Genomic DNA, 19,389 nt, shown 5'->3' with positions numbered 1-19,389 from the left:
TTCCATTGTTTTATATTTGCTTTTGAGAGGAAAGGTTTAGAGTCTTGCCAGTAAGTATGTCTTACCTGTTAGGTATAGCAATAATCCATTAATCCTTTCACTTTGCCAAGAAAAGAAAAACTGTTACACAGTCACTGTCCAGAAGTTAGCCTGTTACCTGAGATTTTTCTGGAACAGAAATCCTAGATGCCTAGAATCGGATTAAATAGTCAACAAATAATAAATCATTTTCTTAAAAGATTTTATTTGTTTATTTTTGTGAGAGAGAGAAGCAGCACAAGCAGGGCTGGGGGAGGGAGAGGCAGACTCCCAGCTGAGCAGGGAGCCTGATGGCAAACTAGGACCCTGGGATCATGACCTGAGACAAAGCAGATGTTTAACCAACTATGAGCCACCCAGGCACCTAATAAATCATTTCTAAGACTACTGATACTCATTTACACATTGCTTTTCAAAAGGGGTTGTTGTGGAATATTTTTGTTAAGAGGAGGAAAAAAAAAAAAAACAATAGTGGAGAAGTGTGGATGAGCATGAGATACTCAATTTTCCATACCTTATTTTCAAATATTAAAGAGATATAATTACTTTTAAGAAAACTTTCAAGTATCTAATTTTATAGATAAGAAAACTGAAACAAAGTAATTAAAGAATCAAAATATATCAACTTAGGAGAGCACTTGTTATTCCTTTAATGACACTCTAGTACAGCATGAGAAATACATAAACGGAGAAAGATCAAAGATGAAAATACACAGGTGAGATGCATCCAGTCACTTAAGTCAAAAAAGTAAACTAGCTGCTCAAGAGCCCTGGAGACAAAGAATGTATAGATCCTCACCTAAGCCAAGGGGGACTCCACACTGACTAGATCACAGTTTATAAGGCATTCCTAAAATATGTGCATATTTGGATGCCCTTGATAATAAAAAATTTTAACACACTTAAATATTTGAAAATTTGGAATCAAAACATAAATAGAAAAAGAAAATAAGGGCCATCCATTGAAGGAACAATCATTTCACTGGGCTCACATATTTTTTGCTTCTATTATCACCAAAATGCCAACCAGCCTCCAAAAATATCTAAGTCTCCCATAATTCCTTAGGAATACCAAACCTTAGCTATGAAGGCCTGACTTGAATGTATCCATTATCTTTGGTTAGATATTTTACCCATACTAGTATAATGTTAAAATACTAACAGATTTCTTTGTTTCAAAATTTCCCCACCAGTTAGAAAATGGTAAAAGTTTTGGCTAGGCCCAGCCCTCAGACAGAGGAAGATGTTCTGTGGCAGACAATTTCTTGGTTTTGTATTCCAGCATGGACTTGAGACTCTCAAAATAGAAAAACTGTCTCGAAGGCTGCATTCGTTTTCTAGGGCTGCCATAACAAAATACTGCAGACTGAGTGGCTTAAACAACGGAAATTTATCTCTCACAGTTCCGGAGGTTAGAAGTCCCAACATTAAGATGTCAACAGGTTTGATTTCTCCCGAGGCCTCTCTTCTTGGCTTGCAGACCACTGCTTTCTTGCTGTGTCGTCACATGGTCTTTCTTCCTCTGTGCGTGACACCCCTGGTTCTCTCTTTGTGGGTTCAAATTTCCTCTTCTAAAAGGACATCAGTCAAAATGATCAGGTCTGCCCTAGAGCTTCATTTTAATTTGATCACTTCTTTAAAGGCCCTATGTCCAAATAGAGCCCCTACAGCCCCTCAAGTTAAACACAGTCATTTGAGGGAAGCACAACTCAGCCCATAAATGCCAGGACACATCTGTTTTTTCAAGTTCTGGGCTTTCTGCCAGAAAAAAGTTAATTATAAAAAGTTTTTTTTAAGTTGGTTTCAGAATAGATACAAAGTATATGTCTCAGAGTTGCCAAAATTTAGGAAATAAAAATAAAGTATGTCAATTTATATTTGAATTTCAGAGAAACAACAAATAGTTTCTTTAATACTAGGTTTCATGGGATATTTGGGACATTCAAATTTAATTAGGCATTCAATATTTTATCTGACAATGTTAGTCTCAGGAAACAGGATGGGCAGCATTAAAGTGGATCATTTGTATGGCTCTCAGAGGAAGAGACCCTACACCCTATCGCATTGTGAGGTTAAATCCCTCCCATGAGAAACAACAGAAACCTCCACATGAGTTTGAGGATCCAAAAGCAGAGTATTTCGTTCTGTATTCTGAGAGAAAACTGCTTTAAGGAGTGTCCTGTGGTAACAGAGAGCCATCACTCAAGTAGAAACGGTGGCTCCCATCCGGATAGAAGGGGTCTGAGGTAACCACCCCACCTTTCCACGGCGAAATACGAACCCTCCTTTGCTGTGGCTTCAAAGCCAAAAGCTTTCTGTGAAGGTTTCCTGGGACTCCTCAAGAGAGAAGAGGTTGAATGAGTGTGGAATGGCAACCTTAAAATGGTCTCATGGTTTGGATGAAAGCTAAAAATTTTCGGGACGATGCTGTAAGTAGAGATACTGTAGAGTTTAATGCAGCAGTCATAGTTGCTGACAGGGTGGATGCCGTGGCCAGAGGTAACCAAACACTGACAGGGATGGAGAAGCAGATGTATGGAGCCATTAGCCAAGGACCAGAAGTCTATTCCTGGACTCGCTGACGCTATGTTAGCCCTGCTGCAATTTAGAACCACCACGCCTCCCAGAAAGACAGCAAAGAAGAAAGAAAGACTGACAGTCAAAGAGAAATTCAGTTTAAACCAGAACTAGCTGAGTTCACCTTGAGTTTATCCGCATTGTACTTCTAACTTAACTGCTGATGAATCAAGATTCCCCATAATACACTATTAGATTGTTTGAGTCTGACCCTAAAACACAACATGTCTTAACCAATTAAATTTCAATCCACTGCTATATCCTAAGAGATCTTGCTGAATCACAATTCTGCCATTTGGTATTTTAGCTCTCTCTGCAAGAGGGACTCATTTCATATTTTACACGTTTAGTTATTTATTGAGATACAACCTTAATGAGAAGTTTCCTGAATCGAGATACCACCTTACACCTGTTGGAATGGCCAAAATCAACAAGACAGTAAACAGCAAGTGCTGGAGAGGATGTGGAGAAAGGGGAACCCTTTTACACTGTTGGTGGGAATGCAAGTTGGTGCAGCCACTTTGGAAAACAGTGTGTAAATTCCTTAAGAAATTAAAAATAGAAATTCCCTATGACCCTGCAATCGCAGTGCTGGATATTTACCCCAAAGATACAGATGTAGTGAAAAGAAGCGCCATCTGTACCCCAATGTTCATAGCAGCAATGGCCACAGTCACCAAACTGTGGAAAGAGCCAAGATGCCCTTCAACAGACGAATGGATAAAGAAGATACGGTCCTTATATACAATGGAATATATTGTGCCTCCATCAGAAAGGAGGAATACCCAACTTTTGTATCAACATGGATGGGACTGGAGGAGATTATGCTGAGTGAAATAAGTCAAGCAGAGAGAGTCAACTATCATATGGTTTCACTTACTAGTGGAGCATAAGGAATAACACAGAGGACATGGGGAGCTGGAGAGGAGACGTGAGCTGGGGGAAATTAGAGGGGGAGATGAATCAGGAGAGACTGTGGACTCTGAGAAACAAACTGAGGGGAGAGGGGTGGGGGGCTGGGTGAGCCTGGTGGTGGGTATTAAGAAGGGAACATATTGCATGGAGCACTGGGTGTGGTGCATAAACAATGAATCTTGGAACACTGAAAAAAATGAAATTTAATTTAAAAAAAGAAATAAAACTAAACTTAAAAAACTAATTACTATACCTTCAAAACAAAACAAAGTTTCCTACCAAAGGACTTCATCCCACCACATTCTCTCCTTCCAACATCCAAAATAAATACACCCACACACAAAAATAAAATAAATATATACACACCACAAAAACCACAGTAAAATTTCTAAGTAAGCGTCTCTTCTTGCAGCAAGAGCAGAAAGGGAAAGTAGAAAATCACTTTGTTTTTTATTAAGAAACTGAAGGATTTTTAAATTACTAAAAAAAAATCAAATGAAAAATATTCCTAATGCAGAACTACTGCCATCTTAAGGCCACTGCCCAGTATTACAAATCAGCTTTTGGTCCTATTCAGCTAGAAGACTAATAATATTTAAGGGCTATGGAGATTAATTTTTAAGCATTTAAATATTTTATCTTTTATTCAAATTACTAAATAAACTTTATTGCTTCCCTGTAAGCAAATTATGGGATCCAGGGAAGATGTGGCGATTAAGTTGTACAAAAAGTTAACATTACAATGTTTACTTTGGAGTATTTAGAAAAACACTTTTTTAAAATATGGTCTTTTTTGGGGGGATCAGGAAGAAAAAGAATCTTAAGCAGGTTCCACGTCCAGTGCCAAGCCCAACGACGGCCTTGATCTCACGACCCTGAGATCATGACCTGAGCTGAAATCAAGAGTTGGAGGCTTAACCAACTGAGCCACCCAGGCACCCCAGAAAAACACATTTTCAACTAACAAAAGAATAAACAAACAAACCTCTCCCTGCCCCCAAATAACAGTTTGGTAAATAACATTTATTATGTAGACATCAAATTGCAGTATTTTAAATTCACAAAAGATCACTTTGTGAGTTATTTTAGAGTCTAAAACAAGCTAGCTGATCATAAATTATTTAGGTAAATAAAAGTAAAAGGCACACCTAAGGTTAAAGTCGCTAAGTTACAGTATTTACTGTATTAAAATATAGGTCTATTGATATAGGTCTAAATATAGGTCTATTCACTGTATTAAAATATAGATCAGTAGTAATGATGAAATTCAATCCTAGAAAATCAGCAAAAATATAACTTATTCTGAGCATTTCTACATTATTTCATAACTTTTGCATGAAAAGGAAAACTCCATACATAGAATACTAAAAAACAACCTAAAATTTCACAACATAGTATTAACATTATACTCAAATAAAAATACCAAGATCCTGAAAACCAACAAATAACCTAAGCAAAAAAAAATTAAGCATAAGTTCATGTCATTTAGGGATCTTTCAAATGCAAATACTATTTACTACATTTGACCCAACAACATTGGTTGGGGTCAAATCTCCTTACTGAATGTCTTAGTTTGCTGAGACTGCCATAACAAAATACCACAGACTTGGTGGCTTAAAGAGAAAATTATTTTCTTACAGCTCTGGAGGCTGGAAGCACAAGATCAAGGTGCCAGTTGGGTAGGTTTCTAGTGAAATCCTCCTTTTTTGCTTGCAGACTAAACCTTCTCCTTATATCCTCACATGGGATTTCTTCCATGCCTACAGTGTATTTGGTGTCACTTCTTCTTTGAAACCATCATATTAAATTAGGGCCCTACTCTTATGACCTCATTTAATCATACTCAAAGTCCCTATCTTCAAAAATAGTCACATTGGGGCTTAGGCTTCAATATATGAATTTGGGAAGGGAGGGACAATTCAGGCCACAACACTGATATACTTAATATTAGCACTCAAAGAAACAGAAATTAATTGGTCTAAGAACATGGAACTCTTGATTGATTGATACTAGAACAGCTGTGGTATTTTATCAGTACCTGTGATAGAAGTTTAATGTATTAGAAAAAAAAGTAAATATTTTTATTTGAAAATAAGCCCTATGAAGAAAAGTGAATGTATTTAGGTTCAGGGTTAGGTAAGGAGTCGGGGGTGGGAGAGGGAACCATCCCACATGTTCTTAAAGGAGTTAGAACGAGGTTTGAGCTAGAAGCCTGGAAAGGTGACTACAGGTCAAGGAGGGGTAAGAGCTCTAGGGATGCCTGGAGGGTATTGTTTCCTAAATTCTCCCACAAAGTGTAAATGCCTAGACTCTCTAGCAGAGAGCTCTTTGACAGGACTTGAGGAATCTAAGACATGTCACTTAGCAAGTAGAAATGTCTGTTGTTGAGCCTATCCAAGTCTAAGGGCCAACCCCAGTCCCAGGGACACTTACATCAGGAAAAACCATCCTTTTCGTACTCTTCCCTTGGGCAACAAATGCCCTTGTACATTTATATTACTAAGGGAACTCCCTAAAGTGTCTACCCTTCAGGGAAACTTGTGGCCTTCAGTGTATAGCCTACCTGGCACTTTGACATTGGCAGGCCCACCGCAGGGGGCAAAGAGGAACGCTAACATCAATGCTTCAGGGACAACAGAGTCATAAAGGGAAATATGTACAAACTGTGAATCAATCCAGGCCCCTCTTTTTGACTCACAGACATTAAAAACATGGCTGCTGGACTGTGACCAGACCGGTCAGTGAAGAGCTCAATCTTCTTGAGGTTTCTTTCCTCTTCCTATTCCAGAGAGATCTGTTTGGGGCTTTTAAGAGTTATAATGGAACAAGTATTCAATTTATTCAAATGGGCCCACTAGGTATAATAAGTGTCTTACCTAATTGAATTATTTATTGCACTAAATTAATCCCCTGATTGGTCTATTGGCCTCATAAGGGTTAGTATTCGTAAGGGTTAAATGTAATTCTCAATGAATTATATCTTCATTATGTCATAACTATTGATTTTTTTTCCATTGGACAATGTTCCTTTAAACTTAACACATAAGAAATACAAAGGTAATGAACTTACATTTTCTTTTTTAAATTTATATTGTATTTTCTCTTTTAAATAATTTTAAAGATCTCCAAGACCTAGCCTTTCATATGGGTTCTCAAAGTGAAATACCTTAAGCAACATTGTATATAACTTTTCTCCTGTACATCTAAAATAATACCAGCTATACACAGTCCGTGAGAGAATTCAGTTTATTGTCGAACCATTTTGTGCTCTATAAATCTTAAAGCCGTCTGTTTGCAGAAAGTTTTCTGCTCTGTAGCATGTTCTATCAACTTTCTGCTGTCCTTTCACAGAAAAATTCATCCATATTAAAAAAAATAAGATAATCAAGTAACAAAAATAGCCAACGTTGATTCCTTTAATCAGCGTCATTTTGCAAAAATGGTCCTTCAACTTCTAATAAATTTCTTTTCTAATGCACTCCAGAAGGGGAGATAGTGAAAGGTCTTTTAACAACTTAGGGAGCAACGAAATATTCAAACCTTAGAGAGCACGTGGGCAACGAGAGCTCCCCAATTCTAGGCTAACTGTGTCAGAGGATATTCGTGAATAGAATTGTCGTCGCCATAACCTTACCTTATCCCGCACTAGAGCAAAGGGTCGGGTCTAACTTGACAGTGTCCTGTTTTCTGGGGCACCTTGAAAACGACGGGGCAAAGGTTCTGCGTCCACGGGGACTCACGGGCACCCCCAGCTCCAGCAGAGGTGGAGGGGCTCGCGGCCCTCCCGCCTTCGGGACTGCGGGGCGGGGAGAGCGGCGGGGGGCGGCGGGAGCCCAGCGAGCAGCGGCGGGCCGCAGGGCGCCGAAGCGGCGGGGGCGGCGCGGGCAGGCGGGCCGCGCGGGAGGCGGGGAGAAGCGCGGCCGGGGGCGGCGCTCGCGGGCGCTGGAAGCGCTGGAGGCCGACGCGCTGCGTCCCGGGGGTGGCCGCAGCCCCGCCCCGCCCCGCCCCGCCCCGCCCCGGTCCCGTCCGGTCCCATCCCCGCAGCGTCCCGCAGCGTCCCGTCCGCGGGCTCCTCGCACCCTCCCGGCGCCCGAGGCGCTCTCCAGTGCTTCCAGCGCAGCCATGGCTCAGCACTTCTCCCTGGCCGCCTGCGACGTGGTCGGCTTCGACCTGGACCACACTCTGTGTCGCTACAACCTGCCCGAGAGCGCCCTGGTGAGTGGCGCGGGCTGCCCGGGGCGCGCGGCGAGCACCTCCATGGCGGCCGGGGCCGGACTTCCCTCGGGGCTCAGGGCGGCGAGCGCCGCCGGGGGCCTGCGGCCACCACGCCCCTGCGCAGAACCCGGCCTCCCACCGCGAGGCCGGGCGGAAGTGTGCATCCCCGGGGCCCTGCCGGCGCGCTCCGCACTGGCTTGCTGTGCCCAGCTGTGAGCCAACTTGGAGAAGAGCCGTGGGGAGGAGAAGGGGCGAGCCGTGCAGAACCGGCCGGGAGAAGCGGTTCCAGGGACAGAAGGCGGGGCGGGGCCAGGGCAACTGGGGGTGTCTGCTGCAGATCCCTGGCCTTGGAACTTCGCTGCTGGTCCTTCTGGGCTCCAGCGGCGCTCCAGGACAGCCACCTGGACTCGTATTTTCCGGGTGTGCATTTTCCCTTTTCGTGTCTGTGCGACCACCTGTCAGTTCTTAAACACTGCAGTCAGGGAGAGATTGCGTGGTGTATGGGAAGGAACGCTAGCCGAGAAGTCGTTAGAATGATAGCCCCTATTTTGTCTTCTACCAAGAGACAAAAATGAACCTTTACTGCCCACTTCCTACAGGCACCATGCCCCCTTTGAGTAAGTTCTAATCTTAACAACAGCCTACTACGCTGGGGTCCTCCCAGGCCTTCGGAAAGAAGGGGAAGTGAAGTATGTCTGATTCCACACCCTCAGGTGAATCGCCTTTCCTCCCCGGTTCCTTTGGTTTCATACGGAAACTGATGTAAGAAATCAACAGGAATTTTTTTAGCCAAAGATCTAAGCATCAAAGCTTTCTAAAAGAGCGGACTAGGAGCACCGTGGTCAGAGCAGGGCTCCACGCCCAGACTGCCTGGCCTAGGGCACCAGCGTCTCCATTACTAGCTCTGTGACCTTGGGCAAGTTACTTAACTTTTTTTTCAATCCTCAGTTTCCCCATTTACAAAAATGACCCAAATAATCGGATTTACGGCAAAAGGCTGCAAGAATTAAGTGAGGAGTAATAGATGTATAATGCATAGAGCAGTGTCTGACCCATACAAGTGCTTTTATGGTTACCATCCAAACCATTTTTAAGCCTCGCCATTTATGGTTAGAGCTCAGGGCCTCTGGTACAGACATTAGCCAGTGCTGCTCCTCATCCCAGTGAGGTCAGTGCTCCAACCTGAGGTTCAGGTATCTGTCAGAGGTCAAAACCCAGTGTCTGAGTTGCTCATGTGCTATCTATGCACAGATGCTAAAAAATAAAAAAGGTGTACTGTTCCTGCTGTTACACTTTTCTGCTTTCCTTCTATACAGGTGTTTCCTTGGTCATACTGAAAGTTGAGAAGGCTTTTCTTTTTGATCTTCAGCTACTACTTTTTCTAGACCTTTGATTCATATTTTCCTTCCCCACGTGCCTTTCAGGTTCCCTCCCGGAGAATGCGAGTTTTCTTGCATCTCCTCTGTGGCCACCTTCATCTGAAGGAAATATTGTTAAACCACTCATGTTAAAACCCATTTTGTGCCTGTGTGCAGGTTATGTCTCAGCATGCATGATCCTGGAGGACAAGGATTCTTTTCTACAAACCTTCCTCTAATATCAGGGAGGCTTAAAGATTGAAAGTAACCTAGGGTGTTAGGTGTGATCCTCTTTGGTTCAGAAATCTTCTATGAAATGCCAGCAGTGTGCTTGCTGAGCACCATAATAGAACTGAATACAGAGATAGACACAGGCTTTCCAAGTGGCCATTGTACTGGGTAAAGATGCTGCTGAGTTGGTTTCGGCCCCCTGGAGTGAAGGCAGTATCATTCCTGGAGGGCTTCCCTCCACCACACCAACTCCTCTGTCAGATCTCATCTGAAATAGCATTGCTTTTGGGAAGCTTTCCCCTGCCCCCTAAAGTTTACCCTTTCCTTCTCATCCCACCTCCAATTTTCCATAAAACCCTTAATTTCTGAAAGCACTTACACGCAGCTTAAAAGTTCCTGTTAACCTGTTGGAATCTTCCCCTTGAATCTAGAGTCATGGCTCCCTGACTTTAGAATCTCTGACAGTCTCTTGTGTGTCCTGTGTGCTGAACTGAGTGCTTGGCATAAAATGGTTCAGTCAGTAATTGTGGAATGACTGAATAAAAAAAATATATTTTAATAACTGAATATGGCACAGTCACTATTCTAATAATCATTCAGTTTAAATGAGCTGGTTAGGTCTTTACAAAACTTTGTGAGGTTGTTGCTTTGTCACAGTCGTTTGGAGATGAGGATAAGGTGCTAAAAAGGATAAGTAGCTTATCCAGGATCGTCCTGCTAGCCGGCTTCTCTTTCCACCGCTCGGCTTTATATGTGCCACAAAGCCTAGGGTTGCTGTCTGGAGTGACTGGTGCTTGAGCTGGGTACCAACACAGGAGTTAAAGCTGGCAGGGAGGAGGCAGGGTGGAGCACTTTGGACAGAGCAAATACAGCCAGGGTAAAGACCCAGCGAAGAGAACTCCGGGAGGTACAGGTATCCAGCAGCAGACAGGGAATGGCAGGAGAAGATGTTGGAGAAGTCAGTGGTGACTGCATCGTGGAACAGTGCGAGGGCCTCTCCCATGAGTGTCATAGGCATTTAATAAGGGCAGAGTGTGTGCAAAGGTGGGACTGGGTGTGTTACTACACCTGGGGACTCAGGAAAGCCATCCTAGAAATGATGACCCCTGTGCTCTCCGGGGGTTGCAGACTCGGAAGTGGATGGGGCCAGCAGTTAAGCCCCATGTGGGAGTGGGAGTGGGACCTGGGGCAGCTAGGAGAGCGGGTTTGCCTTCTGAAGACACAACCACACTCAACTTTTGCCAACATCTATCTGCCATGAGGAAGTAGGGGCTCAGTCTCTTAAAAGATCTGATTCCTTTAAGATAAGTTAGAGATCTGAACTTGTTTTAAAAAAAGAAAGAAAGAAAGAGAGAAAAAAAGAAATCCTTGTATGTGAAGTCTCTGAATTTTTAAACGTTAGCTCATTTTCAAACAGCAGGATTGTAGGGTTGTGAGACAGATTTAGCAAAGAAAAAAACAGAGCACCCAGGTCAATTTGGATTTCAAATAACAAAAACATTTTTATCAGATGCTTCTTCTGCAGGGGATGTGCTTATCCTAAAAAATTCATTGTTGTTTATCTGAAAACCAGATTCAGCTAGGTATTTCATATTTTATCTGGCACCGTGAAGCAGGAATCAAACCTGATTTGTGATCTGCATGTAACTTACAGGACACCAGTGTGCAGCTGCTGTGTGGTGTGTGTTACTAGTCACGGGAGACTGGGAGCAAGTCGGTGACCCCAAAGGCTGGGGGAGGATGGGGGCTGCCCGTGGAGGCCGTGTGCCATCAAGGTTTCTGGGTGAAAAAGGTCCAAGAACCAAGGCGTCAGGACTAGGACAGGTTTGAGAGGCACAGACTCCCTTATTGTTCTCAGCACCACTATTCTCATTCTCCCAGCACGTTGACCTCATTCTCTCCTATTACAGAAACTTCTCCACGAGGTGAGGAACACAGCTGTGGACGCCCGTTGGCAGCCCTTCTGGAAAGGGCTCCTTTGTCTTAGGAAGGTTTCCAACCTCATTGGAATCACATGCCCATATCTTTATCAGGATTGCCAAGGGGTGAGAAAGTCCAGGACTGAATAAAGTGCCTCGACCAGAGGCAAAATTAATGGTGTCAGTAACCATTGGTAGCTTGAAAGTGACCATGGTGGGGATATTTATTACCATGGAAATGGGCAGACAGTACTTATCAAGGATGGAGATATATAGAGAGAGATATATATATATAGATATCTATCTATATATATATCTGGTTAAGACTGATAATAAAAGCAAATATTTACATTGAATTTACTTGTATGTCAGGCACTGCTCTAAAGCACTTTACATCTGTTAATCCCACAGCACTGGTTTCCTGCGAGGCAGGATTATGATGTGTATTTTTATTGTCCGCTGTACTGTGTATTTTTATTGTCCACCGTACTCTGGACCTCAGAGTGACTCAGTACATGTTTTATTTCATTTCTTTTTTTTTTTTTTTTAATGATTGAACAAAAATCCATAGAACATGGAAAGCCAGTGATTTTCAGTCATCTCTGGGCTTTGCAAATCCTGACCTGGACCCCACCCTCGCCTGTAGGTCCAAAATTTCTGGGTGGTTTTAAGAGCAGTCACTATGGTTCTGAATCACCGCCAGGGGTGGGAAGTGTTGATATATCGTGTTGACATAATGTGAGCTATTATCAGTTGACCTGGTTCAGGGTCACACTGCATTGCATGGGAGTACATGTATAGTGACTTTAATTAGCTTCAGGACAGAGAACAGCTCTAGTTGACAGGGAGCTTTTGATTTCTCTGCACTCATCTCCTGGTGCTCGCACCCAAACCCAGGCATGTGCGGGCCTCTGGGTTTCTGGACTTGGCGTGCTCCCTCCCTCTGGATTCACCCAGCTAACTGCTACAGCTCTCAGGGGTCAGTGTAAGCATCATCACCTCAGGGAGGCCTTCTTCCGTCCCTTTCGCTGTGTCTCGACCCTCTCCGCTTTGTGCCACCTCATGCTGGCAAAGAGGTTATGGGTTCACGGAGAGTAGAAGGGTCAAGTTGCTGGAGTATCATCTTGGTCCCTGCTCAGTCTGACCCCAGGCCAGTATTCAGATTCAGGTTCAAGTGCATCTGATGCTGACTTAAGAACACTGTTTGAAGGAGAATGGGGTAGGGCCAGAGTGGACTTTTGTCTACCTTTCACCTACTTTTCATGTGGGATACACAGTTCTCTAAAAATTTGAGCCAACCCTTTAGAAAAAAATAAGACACATCACTCAAACACTTGGGATTTTGTCGTTGAGGAATCAGAAGATCCGTTTATCTTTGTACTTATTTCCAGAAGTTTCCTTTGTCCTTTTCCCTCAGTTTTCCCTGTGGCGGAGATACGAGAGATATTTCCTGTATCTGATGGAAGCCCCTTCATTCTTCCTTCAGGTCATCTGCCTGGTTCCCGTGTGTATTTCCCTTTGAGACTCCCCTGTGTCAGTGACAAAACTAAAACAACTTAGTGACAAGTTGGATGTCCTTTATTTATGGGAGAATGATCTATGAACTGGGGAAGAACAGTGCCCCATAAGCACTATCCACTAAGGATGAGCTGAGGATGGATGGAATGATAGAGTAGTCAGTAAGTTTATCATCGTGGTGATCTGTTAAATAAGTTTACAAAGCTTTGTCAAGTCTTAATGATCTCCAACCCTTAGAATTCAGGAGTAAGACTGAGCGTTGTCCTTGGTTATAAAATTGTTTACTGGTGGGTCTAATTCTACACTATGAAAGGACACAGTAGCTACCTGGGCTTCTCAGCAGTGGATAAATTGATTGCATTAAAGGGGGATTAAACTGCAGAACTTCACAGTTAGAGAGATCTCTCTCCCATCTGCCCCATGAGTAATTCCAGTAGGTTTTCAGGTCTGTGAAATTAGGAATGAATAGTGAGTTTTTTATTTATTCCTTTTTCTTATTTATAGCTCATTTATAATAGCTTTGCTCAGTTCCTGGTCAAGGAGAAAGGGTATGACAAGGAATTGCTAACTGTGACTCCAGAGGATTGGGATTTCTGGTAAGTTCTTTTTTTTTTAAGGTCTTCCTATTCCTTCTGATTCTCAAATATTGCTGAGTAAACTTCAGTGCTTCCTTTTCTGTGGAGACATAAATTGAAATGTGAAACTGAATCAAAGGACAAAAATGCCTTCTGTATTAAAAGTTTTATGTTTCATAAATCAAAGCCTTTTCTGCTTTAAATTAGATTTGTTTAATTAAATATGTAAATAAGCTAAAAGCTTATTGACTAATTTGGTATTTGTATATGGCTGAAGTTTGTCTTAAGTTTCAGAGGTTATTAAGAACTGTCTCTAAAATTTACATTTTTTCATTAAAAAAATGTGCTGTATTGCCTTTCAGCACATTGGTTCTATAGAACCATAGAAGAGGAAGAATCATCATGTTTTGAATAAGTGTCTGAACTGGAACATTGGGTTTTCTATAATTTGAATAGACATTACTATGTCTATTCTACTTCTTCCTCCTTTCCTGGGTTAGGTTTTTCCACTTCCCAAGGCTTGTTTTCTCTCTCTCTTCCTCATCTAAACGACAAAATAAAAATCCTACACTTAAACATTGCTCAGTTAAAAATTAATAATAATCCTAAAACACATAGAAACACATGCAGAATTAATTCTAGAACAATGATGTTCATCTATTACATATTTCTGCAATATTTGGCTAGACCTTTTTGATGTATCCCTTTTCTAAAAAGAAGAAACAAATATTGTGTTTCTGACTCTGGTATTCTGGTATTCTGGTATTCTGACTCTGGTATCTCAGTATTATGTTACTGACTCTGGAAGTTTTACTGTGAACCAGAGTCAGCAAGCCTTCTAAAGTACCACATCATTTTTTGTTTAATTCTCTTGGTATTTGGTGGCCATTATACCTCCTTGCTTTTATTATTCATAATAATGAATCTGTTCCCACTTTTCTCCCCAAATCCCGCAAGTCTTTTACAGTGAGGAACCTAAACCTTAGTATTTGACTTTGTTTTAGTGGTTTTCAATAAGATGTCCTGCCCAGGGGGCAAGTTTTTATAACCTGACCTAAATGGAGGCAATTTATGAAGAGTATAGGAGAGACCCTGCATATATCTGGCAGTCTATAAATTTGGGCATGCGCATGTCTTATTTAATGAAAAATATTTTGTACATTTCAGCAGAGACATACAATGGAGTTCCCTTTTTTTTGTTCTCTTTAAGTTTTAAATTCTTCCTTTTTAAAAGCGTAAGGATTTTACAACCTAAACATGCTCTCTTTCAGTTTCCCTCATGACAGTTTCCTTTGCTCTGTGGATGGTACTTAATTTTAGGATTCTTGGCTATTTTTATTTGTTTGACTAATATATCATTCATGTGGGTAGAAGAATCCCTTTTTAGCATTGTGACTTTTTGAAAATATAGATTATTATTCCTTAGATTAGCTGAATCTATGAATTGATTGGTAATCAGACTTTTCTGTTTTAGTTGCAAGGGCTTGGCATTGGATCTGGAAGATGGGAATTTCATTAAACTTGCAGATAATGGCACTGTGCTCAGGTAATAAAATTAGCTGTGAAGTCAGAACTATTTTTCCGGGACACTTTATACAGCATTTGATCGTTAAGGTACGGATTAAATAAGGTTATTATTTTTACCAATCAGATGACAGATCGTGTGCCTATGTTTCTTTGTATGAATTGTTTGAACGATTTAAATACAGTTCTGATAGGGGCGCCTGGGTGTCTCAGTGGGTTAAGCCTCTGCCTTCGGCTCAGGTCATGATCTCAGGTTCCTGGGATCGATCCCCGCATCGGACTCTCTGCTCAGCAGGGAGCCTGCTTACCCCCTCTCTCTCTGCCTGCCTCTCTGCCTACTTGTGATCTCTATCTCTCTCTCTGTCAAATAAATAAATAAAATCTTTTAAAAATAAATAAATAAATACAGTTCTGATAGCATTGAACTTCAAAGTCTAGCTCTTAAATTTAGCTCACCAAAAATATTTGCAGGAAATCCAGTAGAATTTTAATAACTTGCTTCATCTCATTGCCCACCCCTCCTGCAAAAGAGTCTGGGGATTATGTTGTGTTAGATAAGTACATAGTTGCCTGGAATAAACTTAGATTTCTTTTTATTAAGGAAGAAGGAGAAGATGGATGTTGGGTGGGGTTGATGATCTCTGCACATCTCTCCTCCTCTCTCTGTTTATCCAAATCTGTCTCCTGGGTGCAGGACTGATGTTGTATTTCAGCTCCTTCTGGAAGTTTTTCTAGTCAGTTCCAACCTTCACTGGTCTCCGTTTTTCACACTCAGTGCTGATTCCCTTCCTTCCCTCCCCTCCGCATGTACCGGGCACTTTGAATGTTGAAGAGCAGGTCCAGCAGTTGAGAAGCTGCTGCCACCGTTGCTCTGAGCCTTACAGGGGGTGCGGGAGTGGGCATCTGTTTCTGCCCCCAAGAACGATAGTAGAGGCAAGTCAATATGGTCACGACTCTGCGATTTGTGATTTATATTAACGTGATCAGAGCTGAAGGAAAGAACACTCAACACGGATTATCCCTGGTACATACTCTTCCTTCCGATACATCATTCTTTCTGCACAGTATAAACTCATGTTGTACCTAGACCTTGTCCTAAGGTTCAGATGACTAGAGCTGGTGTGGCCTCACCTCTTACTACTTTGTTATTCGTTTGCACATTTCTTGCCTTGGGCAACTAGGGCTAGAACTTCTGTGTGTATGTATACATTTGTATGTACGTATGCGTACATACTCCATGCAGTTTTGACCATGACCTTTAACTCAACCATCAGATTCTTACAGTGTGCTTGGCTGTCATCAGTCATAGTTCAAAGAATGTAAAGCATTCTGCAGTTTGGGTTCTTTCTTTCATTGTTATGTCTGTCTCTCCTCCCTCTCAGCGTCCCTCCCCTGAGGTCTGACCCCCTCCAGGCAGTTTCTCCTGGATTCACTAGCTCATCTCCCTGATGCCTGCTTTCTTCCAGCAGAGCAGATTCCTTGTCTCATCCTATGTTCTACTCCAGATCCTTCCATCTTTACATGCAGCTTTCTAAAGCATTGTCCTCTTACAGAAAGGAGCCCATTTTGATTTTTCCATTTGTTCTCACCCTATTGCTTTCCCCCTCCTTCTCTTATTGGTTCTCCCCACGGCTGCCACCCAGTCTCTGCTGTGATTTCTGATCATTCTAGTGAGACTACCTTCATCTTCAGAGTTAAACAATAACTTCTCAGGGAAGAGTTTTTCTTCTGGAGAAATAGTTTAGATATTATAGGTCCAGAGCAGCTAGCATGGGCCAGACCTCAGAGTGAGTTGCTCCTGATCACTTAATTGCCAGTTGGTGGATGAAATGAACAAAGAACTTAAGGAAACGCCTTCTAGAGCCCTAAAGGAATAAATCATGTCGTTGAAAATGGACAAAAAGAAAACTGGGTTCATTTTCGGGGGGACCACCCATAGCAAGGCCAGAGGGAGGGGTAATCAGAGGAGGCGTTCACGAGCATTGTACCCCATCTCCCCGAACCAGGGCGAGCCACGGCACGAAGATGATGGCTCCCGAGGCGCTGGCAGAGGAGTATGGTGGGAAGGAGTGGAAGCACTTCATGTCCGATGCGGGAATGGCTTGCCGATCAGGTATGGCTCATGTGGGTCTGCGCCACCATGACCGCCCCGGGGTCTGGGACCTTGAACCTGCAGCGTGAGGACAGGAAGCATCCGTCCTTGCCTCCTGTTGGCCAGGATGCACAAGGGAGCCACCGTGGGCTGATGGGAATAGGGTGTGTTTTCCACACCTGTCTCGAATCTCTTTGGCATTGATTCTAATTTATTTTAGGTTTTGTTGATTCTCCTTTTACCTTCTCTTGTTCTAGAGTAAAAAGGCTAGCACCTAGGAATAATACGTTTCTCAGTCATCTGTATTTTTTTTTATCAGTTTATTACATGCTCAGTCCCTGCTTTAATTTCTCCTTTACCCATTTCTCCTCACATGCATACTACCCACCTGTCTCATTTTCTTGAATTCTCTCCTTTACTGCCAGCTCTGCTGTCTTCTCTCTTCCGCCTTTATCTCTTCTTTTCCCTTATTTTAAATAATTTCACCCATTTTCCCCCACTGTCTTTGAAGAAATTCACCATGTGTAAACATGAAAAGATTTCTCAGCACGATTTGTAGACATTGATGTACATAAATTAATAAGGAATGATTAAGACATTATTATAAACACATAGACCTTATTATAATTGTTGGTTTTTCATTTGTGCTAAATTTTTTGTGCCATATTCTCTCACACTACACGTTTGAAATGCACTCATCTCCTTCAGAAAACGTAGTAACCTGAGGAGCACCTGGCTGGCTCAGTCAGTGGAGCATGTGACTCTTGATCTTGGGGTTGTGAGTTCGAATCCCACATTGGGAGTAAAGATTACTTAAAATAAAATCCTAAAAAAGAAAAGAAAGGAAAATGTAGTGACCTGAAAATAGTTGGGAGTTACTCCTTATTACAATTAGGTTTGCTGTGTTACATTCATCACCTTTTGAGAGTTTATATTGTTTTTGTCCTGAGATGAAAATGTCAAGAAATCGTTGCTGTTGGTAACCTAAGTTAAGAGGAAAACAGGTTTCACATTGGGGATCGAGGTGGAAGGTGTTCACACATCTCAAGTCCCAGTGGCTGGTGGCAGTTTAACGGGTGTCTGTAGCCTTTTACTCAGCTAAAAACAGAGAGCGGCCGTTGTCTGTCCAGAAGCAGGCAGTCGTAGATAACTTTTTCCCAGAAAGGCCAGGTGCGGAGCTAAGCGTTTCACTCTGACATCCTTTAGAAACAGTACTTTAAAGAACTAAAATATTTCTCAGCCAGGAAACGAACGTTCACCCAGGAGGACTGCCGGCTGCTCACCACTTTGCCCTCTGGAGAGCGCCCCCTCCTGGAGCCAGCGGCTTCCCTCTGGTTCCCCCGGTTTACCCAGGAGCGCTCTGAGGAAGAGCTTGGAATTTACCTCCTCTTACTTGGGGTGGTTAGGGAGGTGTTTCCCGTTTATGTGCTCGGTGGTCAGGCGGTGGTGACGCATCACAAAGGCCTATTATTGTTTCTGCCAGATAATAAGTGAAAGCTTGATGCCTTCTTTGTGGAGCATAACAAATAGCATGGAGGACAAGGGGAGTTAGAGAGAAGGGAGTTGGGGGAAATTGGAGGGGGAGGTGAACCATGAGAGACTATGGACTCTGAAAAACAATCTGAGGGTTTTGAAGGGGTGGGGGGTGGGAGGTTGGGGGAACCAGGTGGTGGGTATTAGAGAGGGCACGGATTGCATGGAGCACTGGGTGTGGTGCAAAAACAATGAATACTGTTATGCTGAAAATAAATAAAATAAATAAATTTTTTTTTAAAAAAGCAATACTATTTTTTTTAATCTGGAGACATAGAAAAGAAAAAAAAATGGCCTGAGATTCCACAACCCAGTTAAACTTTGTTTACCTTAAAAAATATAATGTAAGCATATGGCTAGGAAATTTAAATATTATTGAAAAGAATAAAATGAGGAGTTAATTATCTCCAACCCCTGTTGTCCTCCAAAATCCCCTTTCCTTGAAGCTTATTTCTCAAAAGCACACGAAAGGGATCATACATTTCCTGCAGTGTGCTCTTTAACTGACGTCCTCAAGATTCTGTCACTTTAACACACACAGAGCCACCTGGTTCTGTGAAAGGCTGGTGTTCCCTGCCATCTGGTTTCATCCGTCAGCCTGTTCAGAGTGCACGTTTGCATCGTGTCTGGTGCTTGGCCCTTACAAACAGACCTGCGGTAATGTTTGCACACACATACAGTTGGCTCTTTGTAAGTTCCTAGAAGTGCGCTAAGGATATAGAGGTTTAAAAGTTTTAGGGCAACCCTCTTGGCTCCCTCCCTCTTTGCGAGCTTTGTACTATCCCTCAGTAAACTTTGCTTTGCTGCCTCCCAAAATAACATAAAATAAAATAAACTTTCGATCAGTAAGGCCAAATAAGGGCCTTTATTTAAGGAGAGCATTATAAAGTGCT

General features: G+C 42.5%; 1 protein-coding gene and 1 long non-coding RNA gene across 2 annotated transcripts in view; one reads left to right on the top strand and one right to left on the bottom strand.

Annotated features, from left to right (window-relative positions):
- Positions 1-224: 224 nt before the first annotated feature.
- On the bottom strand, positions 225-7,243 carry LOC131833479 (uncharacterized). Its single transcript, XR_009354482.1, has 2 exons — positions 7,166-7,243; positions 225-1,797 (listed from the first exon to the last, which is right to left on the bottom strand). It is a non-coding gene; the product is annotated as an uncharacterized LOC131833479 (long non-coding RNA).
- A 278-nt stretch (positions 7,244-7,521) lies between these two features.
- NT5DC1 (5'-nucleotidase domain containing 1) overlaps positions 7,522-19,389 on the top strand; it is a 135,187-nt gene continuing 123,319 nt past the window's right edge. The window contains exons 1-4 of the mRNA XM_059176802.1: positions 7,522-7,746; positions 13,277-13,368; positions 14,822-14,893; positions 16,878-16,984. Coding sequence (XP_059032785.1) covers positions 7,654-7,746; positions 13,277-13,368; positions 14,822-14,893; positions 16,878-16,984 — 364 coding nt within the window. The 5' untranslated portion in view covers positions 7,522-7,653. The remainder of the gene's footprint in view (positions 7,747-13,276; positions 13,369-14,821; positions 14,894-16,877; positions 16,985-19,389) is intronic.

The sequence above is a fragment of the Mustela lutreola genome, chromosome 6 (genome assembly GCF_030435805.1).
Source record: "Mustela lutreola isolate mMusLut2 chromosome 6, mMusLut2.pri, whole genome shotgun sequence".
Lineage (NCBI taxonomy): Eukaryota > Metazoa > Chordata > Mammalia > Carnivora > Mustelidae > Mustela > Mustela lutreola.
The sequence above is the reverse complement of the archived record's forward strand: the minus strand, read 5'-3'. Positions and strand labels throughout refer to the sequence as shown.